General features: G+C 40.5%; 1 protein-coding gene across 3 annotated transcripts in view; it reads left to right on the forward strand.

Annotated features, from left to right (window-relative positions):
• The window catches only part of KLHL29 (kelch like family member 29), a 390114-nt gene that overhangs the window by 246886 nt on the left and 116145 nt on the right, over positions 1-27083 (forward strand). For all 3 annotated transcript variants that reach the window (XM_050316135.1, XM_050316136.1, XM_050316137.1), the window contains 2 exons: positions 5375-5516; positions 6269-6814. In XM_050316135.1, coding sequence (XP_050172092.1) covers positions 5375-5516; positions 6269-6814 — 688 coding nt within the window. The remainder of the gene's footprint in view (positions 1-5374; positions 5517-6268; positions 6815-27083) is intronic.

A 27083-nucleotide genomic window follows, 5' to 3' on the forward strand; every position in this document is an offset into this window, starting at 1 on the left:
GGTAGATGAGTTCTTCTCTCCACTCATGAGCAAGTTCTTGAATGAGGTTTTATTGCAGGACTGTTCATGCTCTTCCTCTTACACACTGACTTGTCCATATCTCTTAAGTTTTTAATACATTACAGTACATCCATCTCTTAGAACATCAGTTTCATTTATGTAGCCCAGCCCAACAGCCAGTACTAGGGAAATATTACTGTCATCACTGTACATTTAAAAACTCTGCTTCCATCCTTAAGAGCTTCTCTGGCCATGGACTAAACTCAGAAATATGCTTGGGGTCCTGTCCAGCACAGTATAGGAATTTACTCCAGATGAAGATCTATCCCTGTACGGTTCAGATTTTACATGCATACCTTGTCCACACAAATAATACCTGTTTCATGCAATATTTAGCAGTGTGAACTACAAATTAGACCATAAACTCTTCAGTGCAGAGACCACTAAACTTTTTAGAGCATCAGACACATTCAGACTTAAAACCCAACTAGGACCACCAGTCATTACCAGTTGGAGAGAGGAATAGAAAACAGCTTTAAAAGGAATTCCCTCATTAAATTGAAGTTGCTTTTAGCCATGACAGGCCATAAAATCTGAATCCCTGGGAGGGAATGTTTTACTCTATGTATGCGTGTGTCTTAGCCTTTTTAGTTTCAATGGGGAGAGAAAATAGACTGGGTTGCATATTGGATACATTATCTTGGTATTAAGCTGCCATTCCCAATCTCTTTTGGATAATTGGAACAGAGAATCACTACTTCCCATCCATCACTTTAAATGAAGGCCTTAGTAAAATAATTTTGATTGCAGGGAACCACAAATAGGATCCCTCTTTCCAGATCAGTTCTTTTTTACTCATGAAACTGTTTGAACAGGCCTTAGTGCTCTGAGCCATAGCAGGATGTATGTCAGCAGTTCCACAAGCTTTGGGGAAATTGCTGAAATGTGTTTATAAGGACCTCCCAGGAAGAATTTGGTGGTGTTGAGCCTGGGGAAGATTGTATTGGATTTTTTGTTGTTGGATTTTTGTGGCTGTCGTGTTGGGTTTTTTTTAATTCCAGTAACATACTCTTTGATGCTGGTAGTAGTAGTACAATAGGTCTTATGTTTCCATTGATGTAAAAAAGGTCTTACTAAAAGTTTAGGTCTTATTTCATTGAAGATTTGTAAAAGTTTGGACTTAAAGTCTGACTTAGTTATGGCTATGCCTCCGCAACACCTAACCGTAAATGTGTAAACTGATGCAGTATGGACTGAATCACTAATTCCCAATCTTGAGCACCCAGCTGATGGCTGTGAACTCATGAACTTTCTTGTGGATATTTTGAAAAGCTCCATGAGTCTGAAGATTTTTAATGTTTTAATATAATAAGGTTCAGTGGACCAGCTGTACACCAATTACTGTTGCCTATGGGCCATGGTTTATGACTGTTTGAGCTACAAAAAATTGATAGTCTGGCAACTTGTCTGTGTCGGTCTCATGTAATTCCAAAATCGCTCCATCTTGCTCTCTTCTGGCTGTACATCTGTATTGTGGTTAATTTCCTTAAAACTGGGAGACTGCTCCCTGCTGGAGTTCAAAGTGGCAGGTGGTGAAATGCAGGCTTCAGCTGAACATTTTATTAGTTCTTAATGGTGATTTCAAAATAAAGAAGGAAAAAATCCTCAGATTTTGTTTCGGGGTACTCTATCTATGACAAAGAGCACAAATTGAACATTTTAGGGCTACTACAAAGATGCTGATGATTGGTTTAGTAGTCTTTGTAGTCTGCCAGGAATTTCAGGCAATTAACTAGCCAATGCTGCTGTTGACTAGCCAGGCTTCAACAGACCTTTTAGAAACCTTCTGGTCTTTTCATGTAAATAGACATTTGGCAGTATTTTAAGATGTATACCCAGTAGATTTTGTAATGCATTTCCTTTTTTCGTGTGTACCATGTTTAATTCAAATAAGCATCTGACATGAAAGCTAAAGATAAAAGTGTAACATAGTACAATTAGTTTCTGTGAAGTCTGTGGATCACTAATGGAACACAGCTCTTCCCCCTGCACAACTAGCATAATACAGGCCATTTTTTGGTCATTTGTGTTGTACATTAAAAGCATCAAATAGAGGGCTGTCACGTGCCTGAGCGCATGGACAGAAAGTTCCTTTGTTTGATAACGTTGGAAATAATTTCGCTTTCCAGAGATGTAAATGGGTAATTGCTGCAATCAGATCAGAGACTTGTAACACTTGTAATGTAACCCTTCATGTATTAATAAAAATAATGCAGAAATTAGATCAGAGACCAGAAGTATGTATATATTTTAAAAGGAAGTTCAGTAAGCTTTTTTTCTGTTTCCACCACCATTATTGTCTGTGTTTCATGAACGTGTGTCATGATTTCATACCAACTGATCTCTAGCACTTTCTGATCAAATAAATACAAGCTCAGGAGTACAGTTTGAAAACAATGTGCTGGATTTGGGCATTTAAATTCACTGAGTGTCTAAGAAGCAAGGTTTGTGAGCATGTTTAGTGAAACACAATTTGGAAAAAACTAGCATTTAGCTCATTTATTGACAGCAAACCTGCAATTCTCATTCCTCTTTATTAACACTCAAAGTATGGAAATTAGATCTGGATTTGGCTGCAAACTTCACCAGTTTCACATGCATCCGATCTGGTGCTCTAGTTTTTTTGGAAAGCAAGTTTCAAAATAGCCAACTGGATTTTTGTGGTATTTAGGAGAACTGTGTCACATACTCCCTTTTTTACCCATTCTATCTATACAGAGCATATGGGTTCTTTTAATATTGTAGTGTTTGTGGGGTTCTGTATTATTTAAGGTACAGGAATAATTTTTTTCTTATTTTAGATTGACAGTGTTTTAAAGGAGATTGGGGGTGTAACAAAGTTAAACAAGATGCTGCAAGTCTCAACAATGCCACACAAAAATGACAAGTGTGTATTTCAAACCCATTGGTAAGATCCAGTTCTTACAACAAAGAAATGCAACACGCAATGCTACATGTGGAACACACCAGGCATGATTTCAGTCATGAGTTCTCCTCTCTATTCCTAAAAATGCCCAGTTCTCTTTATTGCATTTACAGTTTTATAAGGCTCTACTTTAGGATAAATATTAGTGTTTCAGAAGGAAGTATTTTAGCTGATATACAGACAGAGACTGCTGGTGGTGCACTTTTTTTTTTTCTTTTTTTTCTACTGCAGAGTGCTTTGGTTGCTGTTAAACAGTTTAGGTGGATCCAAAGGGATACTGCTAACATGAGCTGGTAAACCACCAGCAGCGTTATATCCTCCTGTGTCAAAGACCTTGTACAATGTAAAAGCTAAAGGTATTCAGATTAACCATTTTCTCAGGACAATTTATAAATAGAAAGCATTTCAAAACTGAGATTTATTTCTTCCCCTCCTGCCCTTTCTTCGCCATGAATAGAGCAGAGCTCTTAAAGCACTTGACTGTCTGAATGTCCTCTCTTTATGTCTTTTCTTTTTATTTCAATTGCAAAAGTTATAGAAGTAGTTGAAATAGTGGGGACAGAAGGAACTGTGAATCAAAACCCAGGATATCATTGTTCTTGGTGCCAGTAGAATAGAAAGAAAATCTGAAGAAATTAAATTAAAAAAAAAGAAAAACACTCACACGGTCAAACACAAAAAAACACACTCAAAAAAAACCCAACAACCCCCCCACCAAAAAAAAGGAAGAGGAAAAAAAAAACCAAACCACAGAACCCCCAAACTATGGGGAAGAATAAATTGATGTGCTTTGAAAAACAGCTATCTAACTTCAAGATTCCATAGGAAAAAATAATCACATTTCCTTGTGAGCATCTACATTTAACAAAGAATAGCGTTTCTAGGGGGGGTAAATATCCCCATTGTGGCTTCTGGGAGCAAAGAGAGCAGCACAGCAAAACCGTGACCTCCATCAAGGTTTGCACCCAAAACTCCTGACTCCTAGAGCCCATGGAGGTTAAAGGTCTGGGGAAAAGGGTGTGGGTGTCAGGAGATGTCAGAGGCTCTTCAGACAAAGGAGGGAGTATTGGAGCATTGGATCCCTGGTGCTAGTGTGGGAAGAAGGGAGGGCAGGAGGAAGCAGGCACCTCCAGAGGATTTAAAGACAGGAGGAATGACCGATGGGCTTGGGAAAGGTGTACATGTATTTGCAGAGGGCAAAAACGGGTCTGCTAATTACTTCCTTTCATGGGGTGATTGAGGTACTCGTCATGGGGGAAAAGGCTGCTGGTGTTGACAGAGATTTCATTGGTACGGTGTGACCCAGGGCATTTATGGAGCTGCTGTGCCCTCATCTCTGAGTTAAATTACTTCCCAGATGTAAGGCAAACAAGCAATCACTCAGACTGGTCTCCTGTTCTTTATGGCTTCAGTCCTCAATACTCATTCAGCAACAGGCAGCTGGTTCCGTTTGCTTGGTTTAGGGGTTCTGACACCGGTAAAAACAAAACAAAACAAAAAAACTTTTAATGTTTCAGCAATGAAATACACTGCAGACATAAGTAAATGAGACCAGTTGGAACACCCTTGTTTTTGACATGCCTTTTCTCGGCAAAGGAATGGTTGTTTGGGAAGATCCCTAAAACTGCAGCAGGGGGGCTTGCATAGCATTTAAATCCATGTGATAGTTTCTTCATCAAGAGATCTCTTTCAGATCATATCCCCTTTGATGATTATTCAGCCCCAATCCTTCCCAGACTTTACAGTTATTTTAAGCTCTCTGAAGACCTGCCAACATACCCACTTTAGCAACCAGTGATGTTATGCTGCCTTTTTTTTTATTGACATTCAATTTTAAGGGTTGACAGACAATAAATACTAATACTTCTTTTTACTGTTCTACAGTAATTTGTCCTACAGTTGTAAATAAGTCTCTCTTGTTCTGCCTCCTGCTAAACAAAACTCACTCTTTTCGGAAGGCATTGAACAAACAGAGGATTTTCCCATTTTATGTAGCTTTGACTGAATGGATATTACCATATCTGGGTTGTCGCTGGGGGGGTTTATTTACATCGCAAATGAAGCAACTTATTTCTGAAAATATTAGTTTGTTGAGGTTTGGGGTTTTTTTTAACGGCAGATCTGTTAAATATCCAGAAGTATTTTTGTTAACTATATTGTGTTTCCATGTGGATATGTCATGCAAGCCTGGAGGAGAATCACATAATTTTTAGAGTTGGAATGGACCTGTGGACATAGTCTAGTCCAGCCCCCAAATGAATGATATTTAAAGGTCTTAGGATATCCTCTTGGAAAGTAACAAACAAGCAAGCTACTAGCTTTGAGGAACTGTAATTAATCCCAGCAGTCAAAACATTTTTATTCTGTATTTTTCTTTCTCTCTGGTAGACACCTTGCATTTCCAAGACTGAAAATCAGCCTCAAGGACTTGCAACGAGCGTCAGGTGGGGACAGACACCCATCAATCAGTCCACGCCCTGGGACACTGATGAGCCTCCATCTAAACAGATGAGGGAGAATGAAAACCCAGGTACATTTCTAATCTTATTTGTAATTCTACCAGGCAAAATCGTTCGAAGCAAATTCAATGCACTATCTCCATTTACCTCTGTAAATTAGACTTCATTGTGAGCCCTTTCTTTATTCTTTAGCAGGATTTTTCTCTCATTGTAAAGACCCCTCAAGTTTCTTGTGTGCTGGGGCTAATATGAATGTATTAAGATGCTGCAAGTTCATTAGAGTGTGGGTTTTTTTTTTTTTGCTTCTCTGCCTTCACTAGAGGAAAAGTCACTCTGTAATACTTTAAGACCTCTTTTATGTCCAGAACTACCTGAAATGATTTCCAGCTTCCAGACACATATCATACATTGTGCTACTATGCCAGACGCCTAATTACAATGTCTTTGTAGTGGCTGGAGCACCATTATTATACACACAGAGTGTTTGTCAGGGAGCCGTGAAAGCGCAGCGGGAGAAGAGGTTAATTTTCTTGGAAGTGTGCGCTTAAGCTGCATAAAGTGCAAAATACATAAAACCACAAACATGCTGCATGTCAACTGACGAGTATTTTAACAATTGCGCTCACATCGCTGCAGCAATTTTATGCACTTACTGCTTGGGAACGGCTCCAGGCCCTGAACTGCTTCAGGTGTTGTGCAGCGGGGCGCGTCGGCACGGTTCGGTGGTGGGCACGGGTGCGGGAGGGGAAGGCTTGGGGTGTTTATTTGTGTTCTACCCCGTGCCGAGCCCACCGCTATTACCGGCCTTCCCTTCGTGCCGCAGGTGCAGCGCCCTGGGTCACCACGGTGGCAGCGGGCAGCCAGCCCGCCCTGATCACGCACTCCTACGGGATGACACAGCCGCCCACCTTCAGCCCCGCCGCCAACGTCCAGGCCCCCGTCATCGGCGTCACACCCTCCCTCCCTCCTCACGTCACCCCTCAGCTCCCGCTGATGCCGGCCCACTACCAGCTCCAGCCGCAGCCCTCCCAGCCCCTCAGCAACATGGTGGTCAACCTCCAGAGCCAGCCCTTGTACACCAACAGCCAACCCCTCAGCATGTCCTCCATGAGCGGCGTGGGCCCAGTGGCCCACCCGGGCCCCGGGGCGGTGGGCAATGGCCACCTGGCCTGCCCCATGCTGCCGCCGCCACCGCCAGCCCTGCCCTCGGCTGCCCTGCCCAGCACCGCGCCCACCACCAACGGGCAGGCGACCGCCCCGCTGCCCCCCAACGCGGCGGCGGGCGGCCCAGACAACACCAACGGGGTGCAGATGCTGCGGACAATCGGCGTGGGGAAGTATGAGTTCACGGACCCCTGGCACCCCAAAGGTAAGACGGGCCGGCTTGGCCCCACAGGGCGCGTGGTGGGGGCGGGCGGCGGCAGAGCCTCGGAGTCCCCGCCACTCCTTGGGCCTGCCAGCCCTGCCCCAGTGACTGCCTCTGTGCTTTTCTAAAATGCAGAGCTTTTGTGAGTTACTGATGACAAAAAGCAGCGTGTTAACAAGAGGGAGGATGAGATGTGGGCGTATTTTGTAGTGAAAAGCAGCTTTCAGGCCTGTCCGATAAGCTGGTGCTCCCAAGGGTAAAGCAGCCATCCTCCCATGATACTCCCTTTGAAACACACCCTGTGTTTCCATCTGACCTTTGTCCTCCTGGCTGCAGTTGTGCATCAACCACAGCACTGGCCACCTTCTTCTGCCCTTGTCTTCTCCCTGCTCTGGTAGGAGCCCAAACCAAACACAAGTAACCCACTGACTGCAGCTGAACAACACAGACGCATTCAGCATTAAGGGGAAAACTTCATTACCAGCTTCACTGGGCTCAAATGCTGCAAAACACCCTGAATAGTCATGAGCGTTCTGGGAGGTTGACCTTTTCCGATGAGTAGTTTGTAAATGAGCCCCACCGCTGGGTCACGGTGGAGTGTTATTTCCGAGTGTCTTAGCCCAGACACTTCAAAACTCCCTGCGCTCTGTGTGCCGAGTTTCTAATTGCATTTTCAGAGTTTTCCCTTCCTCCCTCGCAAATCACGCCTAGGCCACATGTGCAGGAAAGCGAAATGGAGCTTACGAAAATATGAATGTGGACCTATCAGCAAAATCAATTAAATTGATTTTGTAAAAAAACCTGCACCTTCATTAAGTCTGTGATCTTTTATGTATACATTTGTATTCAGACACAATCCATGTGTAAATTATGTATTTGCCACAAGCTATTAAGTTCTATTGTGTAGCTCTGTATTAAAGACAAGGAATCTCTATTAAAAATGATTAGTCCAATAACTCTTCCTGCTCATTACATAAATTGAACTTTGGTGTGTGCAAATTCTTACCAAACTTCTCTTGAAAAGGAGCTCAGACACAAGCTCAGCAGTCCTTTTCTAAAACTAAGTATTTGGATTGCTTATAAATTTTCAACTTCAGTCCCCAGATAGGATGAGGGCTCTTGCTGGATGGTGAGATTCTGAATTTTTCTTTAGTTCTGGATGGGCTTTAAGTGACAACAGTCCAATCAGGTAGCCAAAAATTGACCAACAATTGCTTTATAAGAGTTTAGTTAATTCTTTCACTTTAAAAAAATTAAAAGGAAAAACAAAATCCACAAAAGTAATTTGTCAGGTCATGTTTATAAGTTAAAAACGCTTGATTTTTTAGAAGGAGAAAGGGAAGAGATTTATACCCTAATCTTGGTAGACTGAGCAGTAGTGGTTCTGTTGGATGTCTCTCTCCTCCATAGAAGCTATTTGTCTTCTACAAGGCATCATCTCCACTTTCCATAGCCACCTATCCCAATTTGCTGCACTGGTTACTTGGATGCCTGATCAAATTAACACAATTTAAAGGATTACTTGGTGTCATTGGGGACATGTGCAAATATACAATACAAGGGAAAACACATAAGCTTAAACCACTTTCACGGCGGTAATTTGATCACATATCTGAGCCCTGGTGACACTAACCTAGTGAGACAAATGAGCACGTCAGTGACTGCACACTTTAGCTTGGGAATACTCCTAAATGCCTCGCATACTTAGGGCCAGCAGCATCAGCTGTTATTTACTCTTCCTCCATCAATTAACCTTCAGCAGATCTCTGGCTGGCAGATGAAGTAAACTTCAAATCAGAGCCTAAGTAAAATATTTAATCGGTCTTTTAATATTTGATTTACAAATTCTTAGTCAGCGTTTTTGCTTAACCTGCTGTAAACCCTGGTCTAGTCTAGTCTAGTCGGAGCACCACAGAGACCAGTTGGCCCAGGAGGTGTTCATTAAGGTGCAGAAGAGAGTTCCTCACTGGAGTATACCTGGTATGCCAGACCGAGGTCTGGTCCTGTGTTTGGAAACCTCTGTGCCGAGGAGAAAGATCATAAGGAGAATATTAAAACAAGCAGTATTTCTGATTCATGGCAACTCTTGAAACATTGCCTTACTGTACCTTATAAACTGCAGGTTAGAAACTCTTTTTCCAGGGATTAGGTGGCTTCTGTCTGACCATCAGCTATTGAGTTATTCCCATAGTGGTCAAAAGCAAACAAACGTAAGATAATGAAGCATAAATATACAAATGTCTCATAAGCAGGACCTATTTTATAGAGCAAAAGTAATTCCTTCCTCTGTTTCTAATCTTAAAAGCCCTTACACCTAAAGCTATAATTCTTCTTGACAAACCTGAAATCAGAGAAGATTTGATTGTTTTTGAGTAAGAGAGAAAGAATCAGGAAAGAGGAGACAACTGGGTGCTGAACCAGACCTTAAAATCTCACTAGGAAAAGATTCCTAATATAAACTCTATGGGTTTCAGTGTGGCTCAATTTTCTAATTATTTTATGTTTTAATTTTTGCCCTCAGGGATTTCAGTCTCGAGAGCCTGGCTGATTTCACAGTCTTTACGTGGTAGACACCTTTCTCTCCAGGAACGAATGGAAACTAGGAGAGAGTACTAAGCTATTCAAAAATACAAGTTCAAACTAGTTCCCTACAAGTTTCATTTAAATATTCTCTCTCCTTCTTGAAGAACCTTGGCCATATAAGAGCCACTGCTAATGGCCTTGAGATCTATCTCATTATCCTGAAATCCTCTAAATTATTATTTCACTTGACAATCCAGTCTTGTTCAGGTTTGAATAATTACCCAGCTATCCCTCAAGTGATAGAGCAGTTTTTGCTGGTTAATATGATAGGCTTTCTTATATTTTTAGACTTTGTTAGGGAGCTGATTTGAAACATCATGTTTTATTTCTCGTAATTATCTTTCATTTGGCTGTGTACATGTTTGGGCCGTTGTATACTTTGTTCGTGCAGAACTGGGTTTTGTACTCAGCTGTTTCTAAACAGAAGTAAACAAATAAGTTACCAGAAGTTAAAGGCACTGCTAGTATGTTGTCTCATTTGCAATAGGTCAAGAGATCTCACTTACATGACTGAAAGAGTCGAGTCATTTCCGTGGCTCTGCAAAAAATAACCTTTGATAACAAGAACCATGATATAAAACAGATATGTCATTCTCCTTACAGCATTACAGGTAATTTCTACCTAATTCCATTGAAACTACTTGTAAGAAAACTTTTGCTTAGATTAGAGAATCTTCTTGGTCTGATGGGTTATATTCTGTTAAATATGAATGTTAACTTTAGTTACATCATCCATTTACTTACTGAATTTATAGCATTGTCACATTATGAGAGACATAAATAAAGTTCCAAAGTAATTATTGCTTTTAGCAATGTATGAAGAAACTGTAGAACTGCCGTATGAAATGCATGGGGTGTTCTACCATACCCAGTCAACAGGAGGTTTGGGAGTCATCTGATTTGACTTGTAGTTTCCCTGTGGATAGGATTTATGCCAAATATTCCTAGCTGACTTCAAAAGCCATGACATCTTAACACAGACACATAAACTAATATTTTAGAACAGAATCAACCTTTGTTTTCTACCCATGTCCTAAGTCTTGCTCTATAAGATTAAATGCCAGGGGAATTAGTAAAGCGGAATATTCAGAACCATGAGGATGTTAATTGTGAACATATTCAGTGAAGATCCACTGAAGTTCTCATAGCCAGATATTTGCATGACTTCTTCAGAAAATACAGTGTTGCAAATAATATTCAAACATAATTTCAATATCTTCAGGCTACATGATGTGCCAGCACAAATTGTCGGTTGCACAACGTGCCTGCAGGGAAGAGAGAAACTCATCCCTTCAGTTTCTGACACAAGGTGCCAGTTTCCCATGCCATGGCACAGTGACAGAGACCAATGTCTATGTGCCTGCCAATCCAACTGAGCCCAGACAGAGAGGAATTAATCAGTCAGATGAAGGACTAGAAGAGATTGGTTTCCTCACAGAAATAACTGAGTAACTGAAATTTCGTCCTTGACGGCTTTGTAGGGCAGGTTACTTCCTTATATTCGAGACTTGTTGCAAATCCAAAACTGAAGTCTTGGTGGATAGCCCTGACATATGTAGGACATAAATGTTCCAGCTTGGGGTCTAAGATTGTTACACATTTGAAAGGATACTATCTTCATAAACTTGATTTACTTTGAAGCATAGTTGCTAAGACAAAAAAGGAGGAAAATGCATTAGTTCATCACACAGTACTTCATACATACTTCATTGCAGTACTTACTCCTGAAGTGCAAAAGTAACCATGGACATCATGGGTTTTAATTTGTGGATGTTCATGGATACTACTGATGTTTGTTTCCATAGTATTTTTGTTCTGTCGTTCTTTGGTTTGCAGTCCTTAACTGGTGGGAAAAGAAAGCAGATGCTAATTAGTGTTCAGAGTGTAATGACTGTAGAAACATAACAATATCAGAAATAAAATCTGAATGTTAATCCTTGTAGCACTAATTTCTTAACACTTCATTTTCAAGCATCAGCAAATAGCATGAACTAAACAATAACAAAACTACAAACGAATACTGTTGCATCATCACTTATTGATTGCACCTTTCACACTTGACTTTATTGCATTGGAATTCTCATTAGGCCTCAGACAATATTTACTTTCCTTAATCATGAATAGTAACAAGGCAGAGTACAACATTTTGTCAATAACTATCAACTTTTTCTTCACAAAAGGCTGAATTTTCAAAGGGGTTTCAGCTTGACCTCCAATTCTGTGAGTGTACCTAGTTTTAGACATGAATACGGGGTGGGTAGGGAGTGTTTAAATTCAAACTGCAACCTAGCATTTTGAATTCTAGTAAACTTAATTAAAGGATGTTCAGTGATAAAGACTCCAGAAAGCCTATTTTCAGTTCTCTATCTTGCACCAGAATACATGGTCTGTGTAACCTTAGGAAAATCACCCTTTTTTATATACCCATACATATAGAAAAGTGGATAGATAAATAATTTATAAAAATTACATATATAAAATTTTACATAAAATTGTGTAGTGTGTCTGTGTACGTGTATATACGTATATATCAATATGTATGCTTATATTTGTGGAGAAGGAAGTCTCCTGTTTCTTGTAGGAGAGTTAGGTTAGCATGGAAGTGTTAGCATTGTATGTGCTTCTTATTGTGTTTTCCTTAGGATAGTGGTGATTTTCTGGGGTGATATAAATGGTACCAAGGTGCAGATGATCAGTGGTCATTGTTTGTAAGCTCAGTTTGGTTTTGATGTGTAAGAGTTCAAGAATCCCAGAATGTTTGAGTTTGGAAGGAGCCTCTGGGGGTTGTCTAGTCCAGCCCCCTTGCCAGGTAGGGCCACCTAGAACTATTTGCCCGGGGCCTTGTCCAGATGACTTCTGAATATTTCCAAAGGTAGAGACTGCACATGCTCTCTGGGTAAGTGTCAGTCATCCTCACAGTAAGAACACATTTCCTCATGTTCGGAGGGAGACTGGTTCTGACACTGAGCACCACGGAAAAGAGCCTGGCTCCATCTGCTTTGCACCCTCCCTTCAGATGTTTGTATACCCTGATGAGATCACTCTGAGCCTTCTCCAGGCTGAACAGCACCAACTCTCTCAACTTCTCCTCCTAGGAGAGATGCTCCAGTCCCTTTATCATCTTCATGGTCCTTTGCAGGACTGTCCAGTATGTGTCTCTTGTATTGAGGAACCCAGAACTGGACATGACCCTACAAGTAAGGCCTCACTGGTGCTGAGTAGAGGGGCAGGATTGTCTCCTGAGATCTGATGGCATTTTTTTGCCTAATGAAGCCCTGTTGGCCTTCTTAGCTGCAAGGGCACACTGCTGGCACATGTTTTACCATGTCCATGGACAGTAATGAACTTAAAGCAAACAGGTTCTTTAAAATCAAATTTTTATCAAGATTAATTACAGTCTTCTTTCATTAATATAATCCTAACAGAATTGCAAAGTTGAAGAGAGTATCTAAGCAATCACTTGAGTGAGAATGAAATACGTTTCATATTTCTGTGCTCCAGGTGGGGTATTTTCAGTAATTCCTGTCCTGTCTTTTAATGTTACTGTTGGTCAGGTCATGACAGACAGTGATTTAGTGTACTGAAGAGTCAAAGAGTTCTTGTAACAGTCCCAGAACATTGCCTTGCTAAACATACAGCATAAAGAAGGTGATCAAATTCTCTTTTGATTGACATCTCTCAGAGTGTGAGTGACATGAGATTTCCATGTTTTGACTGGAGCAGGATCCTCTCAACACTACCGGTATTTTATGGGTTATTGTTAAAAAGAAAAGTGGGGCATTGCTAAAAACTAAGTTAAAACTCCATGAAAGTGTTCTTAAAAGTCATCTAGTTTGTGCTGTTGTTTTTCATACCTCTGTTTTTTAAAATAAATGCCAGATTTGCAATTGTAGCTCATCTGTTGAAAACACAGAGCTGAAAAACTTTGATTTTACTCTGTTACATGATATTATGTCATCATTTGCAGCTCCATTTAGTTAATTAGAGATTTATTTGCAGTTGCCTTGAGTTTCTTCCCACTCTGTAGTCTAAGATATGGTTTGCTTAGAATGTGGTTTCTTAACAAATGTAGTTCTGTCCATGACAGTGACCATCAAATTCATTCATTACTATTTTCTCTCCCATCAAAACAGCACTATATTCACAAAGTGCAGAATTTCTCAGAGGCTGGATAATAACCAAAATCTAGGCTCCCTTTTGGCACATAATACATAAGTGCCAACTCTTTATAAATACAGACCAAGTTTCCAGGCAGGCTGCCTATCCATCCATCCATCTATCCATCCAAATACTGTTCCAACAATCCCTTGCAGGGAGCTGGAACTGCATTTGGGTGTTCTGAAAGTTATAATTGTCCAAAACTCTTGTAAAGTCTCCATTCTCCTTTCAGAACTCGTTAATATCTGTTTTCTCTGACCTTGTCTTCCCTTGGTCCTCTGACTTGTTCAACTCTTGACACAAATGTGGATGCAACCCTTGTCTTCATCCAACCCTTTGGATGCAACAGGAAACACACCTGTTCCCTTTCACTCTGTCCTCCTATGCCTGGAGCCACCTTAGAGCTACCTTTCCTGAGCGTTCAGTTCGCTCCACAAGTTTGACTTCGGAAATTCCTTGAATTTCCCACTAAGATTTCTTTTTCACAGCAGCATGATTCCACTTCTTTTGATGTCATGACTTTAAAAGTAGGCAGTCAAGTTATAGCTACTACAGAGTGTCTGCAGAGAACGGGGACTTCACACTCAGTCAAAACTGAACAAGCTGGGTCCGTCTGGAGCCAGACTCTGCATTTGTGTATATACTTAAATGTTCCCTAAAATGGGCTATTCTGTGACCTCTGGAGCTCTCCAGACAAGCAGATTTATTAAATTGCAAATATTTTTTGGTTTCCTTACAAGAAAGTGGAAATACTTTTTTTCTAATCAGCAGTCTTTCCATGGAGCAGTGCCTGAACTCTGAATGAAGAAGAATAATTTCTGATTCCAGTTGCATTCAGAAAGAGAATTATTCCATCCCATGTAAGATTAAAAAATTAAAAAAAACTAAACAGATTTGTGAAATAGAAACATTTCCAAATAGTGACTTTTCTTGCCCTGCTGTGCCTTGAGATTGCTGATGATAAGCTCTGCTGTCCCGCAGCGACTCAGGCTTTGAGCTGTGATCAGCAATAATAATAATAATAATCGTAATATGGGATTACATAACACCTCGAATCTTCAAATTGCTTTTAAGGACATAAAAGTTATGTCTTTAAGTTACTTCTGCACAGGAGGATTAGTTAAGCTTCTTCCAGTCAATCTGGTTTGTGTTACATGTATATACAGGTTTCTAGTTGTACCAAGTGAGAGTAAAAAGGTATTTGTGCATATTTGCACCTTAATATTTACAAATCGCTGCATTAGATTCCCAGACTAGATATTCTGGAAAGTATCATTAGGGGATGAAATCATCAGTAGGAAGGAGGTACATAAGCTTGCAGGACTTTCCTGCACATGGACAAAACTTCTACCTTCTAGATGTGCAAATAAAAGTGGCATACTAAAAAAACTCATATTAAATTCAGAAAATTACAGCATTAGTGTTGGACTGTACTGGAAAAATCTTGGGACTGTTGAAAAATCTGGAGGTTCAAGATCAATACTTGAACAGGACTATAGATAGTAGTATGTGCAAACACCTATGTGTATCAACCATTAAATCAGAAGAACTTGACTGGACAAGGTGCCAAGATGCTCAATCAAGTTTGCACAATATGACTGTGCAATACTTAGCAAGAAACTAAAACAGATTGGAGGGTTTGCCTCAAAACTTTGTACATTATATTTTACATTATACATTTATGTTATACATTATATGCTCTTTAGCATAATGCTCACCAAAAAAAAAAACAAAACCAACAAAAAAACAGGAGTGTAGAATTAAAGAGAACATTATGGTTTTTATTCATGATTCCTCTGATGTTTCAGAAGACAACAAAATGTGCCCATCAATGTGCACACTGAAGTATTTGGATGGGGTTGAGGAAGATGGTGCAAAAAGGACAAAATTGGATAAAATTGAAGAGGTCTTAAAAGAAATGTGGGCTGACACTCCTGTTCAGTCTGACGGATTTGTAGAGTATCCAAATCCAACATCAAACCCAGCTCCTCTGTGTGACCTTTTCCTCATGAAGGAAGAGAGAAATGTTCCTTGCATCCCCAAGCTGTGGATATTCTTTAAAACAAGGATCATTTGGCACAAAACACTACCATCCTGTGGGAAACAGACGGAGGAGCAGTGCCTGTAACCTAGCAAATTGGAGATTCTGCTCTTTGCCTTTTCCAGCATGGTGTGTGGACTTTGTTAGAGATGCAGATTTTCTAGATGGGAAGTTCTTCTAGATGGGAAATAGAATTTGCTGAGGTTTAGGTGTTTTTCTGCTAGATACACGCCTATCATGGCCATACTGTCCTGTTTTATGAACAGTGCATTTCTTTGAGAGGTCTTTTATTATTCTGCAGGATGGTTAGAGCTCTGGTTTGGAAGCCGTATTAAGCACTTTTTAGGAGCATTTCAGAAGAACTATTGCTAGATAGATAACAGGTACCTCCAGCAGGAATCACTTAAGTGATTTCAAGTTTATACAGATACAAGTATTTAGCTGTCAGTACATAGAGAGCCCTTGCACTCTGAAGAAATACATTAATCTCTTTTACATGTGTATAAATGTAGCAAAAACAGGGGCTCATATTCCTTCAGCTCCTGAATAACATGTTCTTCATGTGTTCTACTTACTGGAATGATAAAAGCAAATTTGGCATTTTGTCCAAGGATCAACTGTTCAAGGACAGTCAAATCTGCTCATGAACAGAAATTGAGTACATTCCAAGAAGAACCTATGTGTAAAAACTCCACACCAATAAGAATTTCTTCTTGGAGAACTTAAATGAGTTCCCTAGCCCTTTGCTGGAAGTGTCCCTTATGCCTTTGGATAAGCCATCATTACTTTTTTTTTTTCTCTTTCTCTCAAAACTGCCGTATAGGCAAACTTTGTGCAGTGAATCTCAGTGTTATCAGTCAGGGCTGCCTTAATTCACTTTCATGGAGATAAAGTGATGCTGAGAACACCTCCTGGCTTTAAGGGTAAACTCAATCAAGAATTTTGCTAAAGACAGGAAATTATTTTAGCATGTATTTTGGTCCAAATTCATGGGTGTTGGAGTACTAGACTCGACTCAGTATTTCAGTAATATTTAGTATTTCCGGAGACTGAGTATTCTTTTTGTGTCTTAAAGAAAGTAAAGACAGGCTGTTTATATTTATATATATATATATATATATATTCAAAACTATATAACTGTCTGGAAATAATGTGTTAACATATTTAGAAGACAAATTCTAAATATCAAAGTGTGTTTTAAAATACAGTTTAGAGAAGGGCCTATTTCAAAAGTGCAAAGTCCTTTTGCTTGTATTGAGTTAGTAACATTGTCTGATTCCTACCCCTTTGAAGACACTGAGGGAAGGTTTGGGTTTTAAGGTGAATTCACACTGAGGTGGGAGGGAGCCAGTCCTGAAGTGGAACAGGACCACAGAATGTGTTTACGACAGGAAAAGGGGTACCCGTATCGCATCTAAGTGAAATAAGAGAGGTGGTTTTAAGGATGTAATTTATAATTACCCAAACTGGATATAGATTATAATTATGTAGTCTGGAACTATGCCAAGACACTGAAATTAATATTTCAAGTTTGGAGGGAGGAAAAATGAGACAGTGTTTGGCTGGGTTGGTAGTTGTCTATCATCAGCCATGAACTGAGAACCAGGAGAGTTCAAGGAACCTTCCTTGAACCTTGAATTCACTTCCCAAAAATAGATGAAGAGACTTTTACTCAAAATCTTAAATGGAAAACAGAGTATATAAAAAACCCATTGTAATAAGGAAAAGACAATGATAGCATCTTGGATTGTTTTTACATGGTTAGTAAATGAGAATGAAGAATCATTTGTATTCAAAACTGAAGTCTTGGTTTAAAGAACCCTAACCATCAGTCAGGTCTGTTAAGTAAAACCTTTGTTTTATTTAATTGTCATTGTATTAAGAGGGTATTGTGATATTATTGGTTCAAATTACCTAACATTAATACAGTATTTGCCTGTTAACATATAGGTGGAGTAAGCAAGCACATCTAGTCCCTTTTTGTGATCAGGATGGTTTTCCTCATCTGCCCATGGAGAGCTACTTCTGAATGTCATACATCAAATCTTTTACCAGGCATCATTTCATTAACATCACTAAAGCTAATTTGGGCATATATTGTCAACAGTTTTGATTCATGGTTTGTAAAACTGCTACTTATACTGTTACCTCACATGATTTCCAGAGCTGTCTTATACTGTTTAAAATACTAAAGCCTGCTAAGAGGGTTAACATTGAGAGAGAGGCTTATAGACCTCATTCAGAAGACATCCCTTGCAGTAGCACAGTGTCCCGCAGGGGGCTTAAGGTTTTTCGTTCAGCAGTGACTCAGAAAAAGGAGAGTGCTGTGTATGTGGTTTCCTCTTGGTCTTTACTCAAAGGCTTCCTCACTAATTCCCAGCTCATCACGGTCCTCATCAGCCTGTGTAATGTGCTCATCACACGCTCATTTTCAGCTTTTGATTTGGCCTGGCTGTCTGCTGGGGAAGGTTTCCTCTGGTAGAAGTCTCCAAGTGCATGAACAAGTGAGCTCTAAGTGTTACTAATAAAAAATCCTTTAATCCCCTTTAACAATGATAAATTGGAACTGAGAACTCCTCTACTGATACATTCAGTTCAGAATTTCACTTAAGTCAGGAAATCATTTTATGGGAAAGAGAAAAGTCCTAAACACCCCTATGTGGACGACGGGAATTAAAGGCCAAATGCTTAATTGCTCTTAGTGGCTATCTGAAGTACCTACCAATGACTGAAACTACCACTGACATGGCTGGTTCCTAAAAAATTCACTAGTCTTTGTCATTATTCTTACTCACCCTGGAATTTCCCTTTTTATTTTACCCACGTTGTAGCTGGTGTGTGATGAAAGGAAATAGCTGATCTGGGCCACAGAAGTTTAGATTGAACAAAGATCTGTCTAAAATATGTTTTTCTGGATTTAGTTGGATTTGCTACATTGTCTTGATAGTAAGTACCTCACACCTAAAATCTGTACTGTTATCCATCTGCTATCCTATGTATATTTTTTACCTTCTTTGTTGAAGACCGTAACATGATCAAATACAATGAAAAATGAAGTCTCTTCATTGTTCTTCTTTCCCAAAAGCGTGTGAGGTTGTTCTGAGTCACCCATGATGGTTTGTGCCTCTTGTAATCCCTACAGATCTCTCTTTCAGTAGTGGTACTTGAACATTTCCCACAACACAGCCCTCTGCAGTGTTGTACCAGGCATGGAGCAATGTCTGGGCAGCAGGAGGGCCCTTGGAGGGGTGCTCACCCTGCCTGGCCTTACTCCTTGTTTGAGCATCTCAGGTTCCTCCTACGTGCCATCATCTTCTGTGACCTGGTCAGGTTTTGGGAGGCAACACACATCCCAGTGCCTGGTTTCCAAGCATCCATCCGTTATCTGCCAGCGAATGTAGGCTCATTGTTTCCTGTCTGATTTTGAAAATCTGGCCTCAGCAGCAGGTTTTTGTGCATCACTGTACCAACATCTGGCTTTTACTGGCTTGGCAGTCTGTCTGTATCATTAAGTAGAATGAAACTGTGCATTGATATGGATGGAGATGATCCCACACGAATTTCCAAAAGGATGGTAGGGCTGTTGGCAAATTAAATAGTTGAAGAAATTCTCCATCTCTCTTCCTTTTCGTGATGTATCAGGGAATAAAATTGAGGGGAAAGCAGAAAACAAACTAATGTGAGAGTAATTCCCAAATTTCAATCTTCTGTATATTATGGGTCATTACCCGTTAATTTGCTAAATGGCAGTTTTCTATGAAAGAAAAGTTTTGTTTAGCTGTATAATGATGACAGATGATGTAATTAGTATCATCCCCGCATTGAGAATGATAAAAGCATTTCTTTTGTGTGTCACTGCTTTTAGACAGTATAATATCAAAAATGATAACAGTATGAAAATTGGACCGGTCGCCTTCATATTGTGCATGTAGAATACCTCGGTGACATGATACAAGTAATGACAGGTACTTTGCCATGTATTCATTTTCTCCACTCTCTAGCCTTTATATTACAGCAAAATTAAAGTACAGCACTAAGCAAACCAGACATGCCTGAATGCAGACCCATCTTATGAGCCTGTAAACGGCCAGAGTCCCTTTACTATTGCTAGTTATGATAATTAAGCAATTATAAACAGGGTTTTTGAGGGAGAACATTGATTTGTTTTTCAGTTAAAGAAGTTGGGGGGTATTTTAATTTCAGGCCACATTTGTTGCTTGAATTAGTTTTAATTATATTCTGTATAAGTACTTGCCCCATATCCTGGTCTTGATAGTGGTAGATATTCTCATTTAAATATAAATAAATGCCAAACTTATTTAACATGGAAAAGTGACTGCTGTGACTGTGTAGTAACAATTTTCTCTTTGTTGCCATGGTTTGGATTTTTATATAAGCTTTGCAAATATAATAAACCTAATGGAGCTCTTCATCCAAGGAAATGGGTATATTCAAGAAAATAAATTACATTTTGCAAGCTAATGAGCTCTACTAATTGTGTTTATCCTTGTGAATTAATACAATTTAAGCAAATCTATCCCCCAAAATCAAGCATTTGATTGCGTTTTAGCTGCGTGGAAATCAGAACATCCGGATCAAATCTGAGTTTACTGGATATCCAAGGGGTAGGGGGGAAGGTTAATTTTTGTTGACTTGTACAGCTGGTGCTAGTTCCTAGTAAAGCAGGAAAAGTTAGACTTTGAAAGTTCTGACTTCCAATTGGTTTTTTTATCCAGCTACTTCCCACGCAGGCAGAATTCTCAATACAAAGTTGTGTGTAATAAATTCCATGTAATGTGGTGGCAGGCATGTACGAGTCATGGTAATTAGCCCACATGCCCACAGGACAGGATAAAGGAAGGCAGGAAAAAGGAATAACAGTTGTACTTTTTAAGAGACAGCTTGTTTTCATCCTCTTCCCTCTCTCCCTCCCTTTTCTCACGCTTTCCTTTGCCAACATTTGGATTTCTTTTTTTTTTTTCCCCTTTCCTATAAACAGGTTTTCATTTCAGAAACGCATTTTGGGAAAGGTAGGACAGATTAGAAAACTCTGTATATTCTGGCAGATTTTAGATTTTTCTTCCAGTTGGCTTCTTGGAAGGATGTCAGAGAGCAAAGAAAATGGTCAGTTTGAACACTTGAAATTCTGGAAATACCTCCAAAAACTCTCAAGCAAACTGCATTGGTCAGCAGCAAAGGCAAGCAGGTGCTGGCCAGGAGGTTTGCGCTGGAGGAGGGTGACAGCAGCTGTCAGCAGTGGTCCTTATGGAGGTAGTTTAGCTTGCCACGCCTTGGGTTGCTGCCATTTTTAACACCGTGAGCAAATGCATGCCTGAGATGAAGTCTGAGCCTGGCTGACTCTACTTCTTTGGTCCTGACTGCTTTTTTATCCTGCAGATCATTTTCAGCACCGATGCAGGAGTCCCAGTAGCTAACAGCCGTTGCAGATTCTTCAGATAGAGCTGGCGTGAGATCAGAGCTCTCCTGTTTCTCGGCAGCAGGCCCCTCTTCATATAAAACCAGGATTGGGAAGCAAAGCCAGCCTTCCTTTCTCAGCTGCTGAAAAAATAGCATCTTAAAGATGGATAGCAGTCACAGAAAAGGGCTCAGAAGTGAAACTGTGTGTTTGTTTATTGCAGCTCAGGTAAGAGCTAGGATGATCTTTCCCAGTCTGTGCACTGAAAAAAAAATACACTTCTTCCACCTCTGGTATTCAAGTGCTGAGAAGGGCTGTTAGGACTTGTCTTCTAGAAGTTCTGGATTAATTGCATTTGTATAGTGAGAAGAGCACAGCTCCTCAGTGTAGATACAATTGTGGTGTTTATAAAGATGCTTAGAATGACTTCCTGTGGAAGGAGTTGTCACGGATGAGTGACACGCTTCACTCGTAAGACAGTAGCAGCAACATGTTTTTTGATGTAAAACAGTGATTTTAGAAAGTTCGATAGTAAATGCAGCAGTGGTTTAACACAATTGGACAGCAAGTTACACTTGATTATTTACTGCCTAGATGACACAGTCAGACAAAATTGTCAGGAAGACCCTCCCATTTAGTCATGAGGAACAGAAAGGACACTCTTGTTTTCCAAACTCCTTCTTAAAGGGGAGCTTAGGTGCAGATGGATCCAGACTAAGTCTCAACAGTTTGTGTCTTAAAGGATTCTTTTTATCATGTAGATAAGATTTCCAAGTTTAGCATGCTATTAATCACTTACCAAGAATGTGACAAAGAATCTCTCCGTCTCAAGGAGTAACCTTGAGAAGTGTCTCTACTTGAGGGAAGATCCTGGTTTTCACCCTGTTATTGTGCAGGAGAGCCCAGTGGGCCCTGGGCTTTTCTCTATTTATGGAGTAAGATAATTGACTCATAGTCATATTTGCATACCAACTACAGATGTTAGCTCTTCCAAATTTGCCTTGAGTCAGACCTTGTGGTTATGTGGGTGCACTGCTCAGAATAGCCCTTGTGTTGTTATCTGTGTTCCCTGAATCCACTGAGAGCTGGATACAGTCATCACAACCAGACCCATACACTCCACTGGTGGTTTTCACTTGAGCAGAATTATGGAAAATAAAGGTCAGGCTGGGAAAAGGGGAAGAGCACACTGTCGCAGGAGTGAAGAAGAAGAATTGAGAATGACAGTATGATCGCACCTGTGAGCTGGTATAGTTGTGTCCAGACTGGGAGTTGTAGTGAAATAATAACTTTGACTGAGAAAAAAAAAGTCTAGTAAATGAAATGTTTATATAAGGAAGTTTTGATGCACAGAGGTGTTCTGGATTCCACAGATTCCAAGCTCCTCAAGAAGGCTTTGACAGAGGCCATAGTAACTCTGGGGATGCATGCAGATAGATACATAAGTATAGGGTCCCAAATGAAACCATTATCTTGTCAGTGATACAGAGTGCAGAGCTATCTTTAGCAGAGGTTACTATGATTTTTCATAAAAGAACATGGAATTTAGTGACAGTTTTATTATTTAATGTCACATCACTGTTAAAAAGTAAAGAGGAAGCCAGAAGAAGGATAAAGTACAAAAAGCTTCACATGAAAAATATTGTTCACCTCTGATGGAAACTGTAGACAGCTAGCAGGGAAGAATCTGGAGTTTCTTCAGTTCTTGGCATTGAAAGATTTTGATAGCAGCAGTTTAAAAGTTATCTGTTGCAGCAAAACAGCATCTCAGAAATGAGTATAGCCATGATGATATGATAACTCTGGGCTGCTGACTTACTGCACAGACCCATGTGTATCAGCGAGAGTTAAAATCAAAGTGAACCTCTGTTTTGAACTTCCTTTTTCTGCAGCATTTGAGTCAGATCTTCAGCATTTCATGTCTTGCCGTGTGGGGTTGTAGAGGTCACTTCTCGGGCCCCGTTGACCCCATGCAGATTTATTGTGGAATTGTTTCGGTGAAAACAGAGCTTTGAAGCATCGTGCAGGTTGCCTGGTGACTCCTGCAAAGTGCTGACCACCCCGAGTCTGAGGGAAGAGGTAACTGCGTGGAGCTGAGCTCTAATAAGGGTTATAAAGCTGGGACAGGTCTGAATGATAGAGGGAGTTTTGGCAGGCTGTTAGCTTTCATCATCTGGGAAAATGGGAATGTTTATTAATAAGAACCTTTGACATGAAATGCATGATATGTGCCCCCTGTGCAAGGCCCATGATTAATAATATTAATTATGGGGAGTTCATTATAGTCTCATGGGTATGTGATATGTAATTCAGCCAGAGTTTCATTGTAAATTAGCATTAATGTCCACTTTAAGTACAGTAGCTATCTGTAGCAATGCAGAAGGAGCTGCAGTCAGTATGTACAATAACATCACCTCCTTATTAAATGATGGTAGACTTTTACTTCAAAGAATTATAGACCTATTAGCATTTCTCCTACATTAAATCTTTTCTGTGGTTGTCAGTGTAATATCTGTTGCAACCTACCTACTAGTGCTATTAAAACTTTCCTTGGTGGTGTTAGAAGAGTCCAGCTCCTTGCTGATTTGAGAAAGGAAGCAGATAATTTTGAAATCCAGTTGGAAGTAGTCTTGATTGCAGTTTCATTAGCAATTAAAAGAGCATGTAACCTAATGGTTTTTCCACCCCGGTCCAGAGAAATTATGCACAGTGGGCAGCTCTTCAGTTGGTGTAAACCATCAGCGATGTAATGAAAGCAATGAACCTTCACTGATTTGCACTGAGAATCTTGCCTGCTCCAAATTGTTCAAACATATGCCTTCCTAAGGCTATGCTTTATTGTTAACTTGTTTAATAATGAAAAAATAGTTCATCTTACTTGGAATTCCTTTTCCCTAGCTTGCCTTCCAGGAATCCTATGTGAAACTGCCACTATCTGGCCTCAGTTTCTTCTGAACCACATGTGCTGATTCACTTACCTGTATACAAGTGACCCTTATATATAAACACGGTTTCTTGTCATCCTTATGTAGCATCTGAGAAACCAGCAGATACTCAGAACCACTGCCTTCCTGTGCTGGATCCTGGAAATGGCTGGGAAGACCATAGCTGTGGTGGCTCCATATATGTATGCTTTTAAGCAGCTGGGGAAGCAGCTGGTGGCACTGTGGGAGGGGAGCATCATGCAGATGCCAGAAATCATCTGAAGGACAGAGTCTTCATTAGAAGACTATATGTATGTTAAAATACATGGGTGTATAAATAGGGATCCAGTCAAACCAGAAAGAATAGGAGAGAAGGGTACAAAACTAGGTGAGTTTTTTTGCTTTTGGAGGAAGTTGCAAGGTTGAGGAGTTATAGTTCCTGCTTACTTGTTTGGATTGCAGAGTTCTAGAAATGCAAGGCTAGAAAGGGCCTCCTGGGTCATTGTGTCCCATCTTCTGGACTCATGGGTGACCCTGTGTGAAATACCTTTTAGGAGAGTCCAAAGCTCACTTGCCTTATGTTCCAGTGCATACCAGGGGCCACGGAATTCTTCCTCTCTGAAATTTGTCACCTGTAGTGAAAGGTGGAAAGTCACAGCTGTATTGTGCCAAGGAATAAAACAGAAAGAAAACTCAAGAACGTCACCAGCAGCTTAGATCCTCAGAGTTTTCTGTTTGGGAATGCGTTCAACTCTGTTGAGTTGCCTACCCAAACCAGAGCCAGGTCTAGAGAATTGTAAATCTGAGTCTCTCTCACAGCAAGCGGCTGTGCTGGAGAGCCAGGTAGCAGCCTGCAGCCATTTGGCACCGGAGGATGTGAGTCGGTGAGATCCGGCACCTGTTGGGCTCTAAACACTTTTCTTAGAATCCGTGCAGCTGACCGGCTCCTGGGGAAAAGGCAGCAGCTGCCGGGCAGCAGTGGTTAAATATAGGAAATGGAGAATGCCACATCCAACTGGAAGGGAAAAGAGGGAGACAGGAATTCTTCAGGAAAATTCTTCATGGTCAAGAGGGTCCTGGGGTGATCAGGGATCAGAGGCTTTTACGCCCTCTGTTTTCTCTCTTGTCTGCAACTGCACCTACACTTGCACACTACATCAGCCTCGGATAATGCCCAACATTGTTTGGCACTGACTATATTAATGACTGTCATTTCTGAAATGTTTTGGAGCAGCAAAGGGCCCTGCCTCTTGCTGCAAGTCACATATAGTTGCTGAGATGTGTTGTCCTTAATTTGACTTGATTCTTAGTAGCACTTTTAATAGCAAAAATGCTGTGAAAAGCTTAAATGTGAAGCAATACAGCTTTAGCACAGATGGAGTTTGAAAAGGACATTCAGCCTTCTCTAATCTTCAACTGAGATCAGCAAGTAAAGCAAAAGGAAGGACAACCTGAAAGATAATATTTTTCATTGTGATAATCTGCAGTGCTTTAATTTCACCCAGGCATTTACATGGCCCCTTTATTGAAGAGTCTGAGTGTTCTTTTTGCTTGAGCTGGAGAACTGTTAAAAAGAAGCAGAAAAGCAAACCCCTTTGCTTAGGCACTTTTCAGGTGATGTTAGACAACCTCACAGAAAGAGAACAAAGTGAGGTTGAGCAGGCTCAGCTAGAGATTGGAAGATTATCCCTATTCTTCAGACAAACAAAACGAAGGTAAGAAGAAAGAGCAGTGAGGAAGAGAGATACTCCTGTTTTGCTTTATTCACATGCTGCACACGTACTCCAGATAGAGGCTCACGGCACATAGGTATGGCACAGCCCCTGGCCCTTGGTCCCTCTCTATTCCATGAGGACATCAGGCCAGCACACACTCATCTCTTCCCACACCTTCTCCTTCACACTGGGGTGCAGCAGCTCAAGCTGGCTGAGCCTGTCGTGGTGATGATATCATGCAGCTAAATTAATTCCAAAGCTGGTCATGCTTGGAATCAGTTAGACAGGAGACAAAAAAGGAAGCTGAGAAAGGGAGAAAAATGGACCAGGTGTGAAACACGATGCAAGGAGAGGGAGTAGTGAGCATGGCCCTAAAGGTGCCTTAGGGTTTGGTTTAACACAGAGTCTGAGGTGGCAGGAGTGCCACAGCCCTGCAGGGATCCCTTCTGTCTCCAGCTATCCATACAGGGTTTCACTATCTGCCTCTTGGACAACCAAGAGAGCATCCAGAGCTCAGGAGGAATGTTCCTTTCCATTTCAAAGACAACACTTAGATGGACATAAAGATTCCTTGGCTTAATATACAGCAACCATCTCACTTTACCTCATTCATTGACTTGACCTTGCTGTGGAGCATAACCCAAGCCCAGGAATGAGCAGTGCTGAGCAAGCATCACGTTCACTGTTCACAACCTCAGCATCTGCTGCAAGTTTGGGCCAATAAATCACAAATGCTGGGAGGAAAGGACCACCTCCTACCGTGTGTCCTGACAGCAGTTCCCACAGTGGGCATCTGATCCTTGACTGAACCTCAAGGCACTGCCATATGCAAATAGTAGTAATCTCTGGTTTGTTGTTCCTCCAAAGGCGGATGCACCTGCATGTGTCTGTCTGTTTGGAAGCTTAAATAAACCCAGTTGAGGTTTGTTTGCTTTTGCAAGCTTGATTCATCAGCTCGATTTTCAGAATGTGTAAAATACTTCCCAGTTGCTCAGAATGGCTTTTTGCTTTCTTTCTTCCAAATTTGCTTTAGAGAAGGCTTTTTAAAAATACATACATTTTAATCTTTTTATATCTTGGATTCTGGCCTGAAAAATTGTAAAACATTTCACTTCTAACTCTGATATTTGGAGGGTTTCTTCCGTTGTTTCTAGTGTAATCATCTCAGAGACACCATGAACAACATAAAAAAGAGTTTTATCACAACTTCTTATGTTGAGCCAGGTAAAAGGAAAGGAACGAGGACTTCAGTAAACCATGGTATTTTAGGAGCTTTTTTATGAAGCCATTCAGACAAACTTCAATATAGTAATAATCCCTAGCAGGGCCATCAGAATTGCAACCTCTACCAACTTTTACACCTTGTCTGCAAGTTACCTTGTTTATTTTGTACAGCTGCTCTGTTATACTGTTGTTGCGTTATTTTTGCTTACAT

Source organism: Myiozetetes cayanensis, unplaced genomic scaffold, assembly GCF_022539395.1.
Source record: "Myiozetetes cayanensis isolate MyiCay16 unplaced genomic scaffold, myiCay2020 scf2-11, whole genome shotgun sequence".
Taxonomy (NCBI): domain Eukaryota; kingdom Metazoa; phylum Chordata; class Aves; order Passeriformes; family Tyrannidae; genus Myiozetetes; species Myiozetetes cayanensis.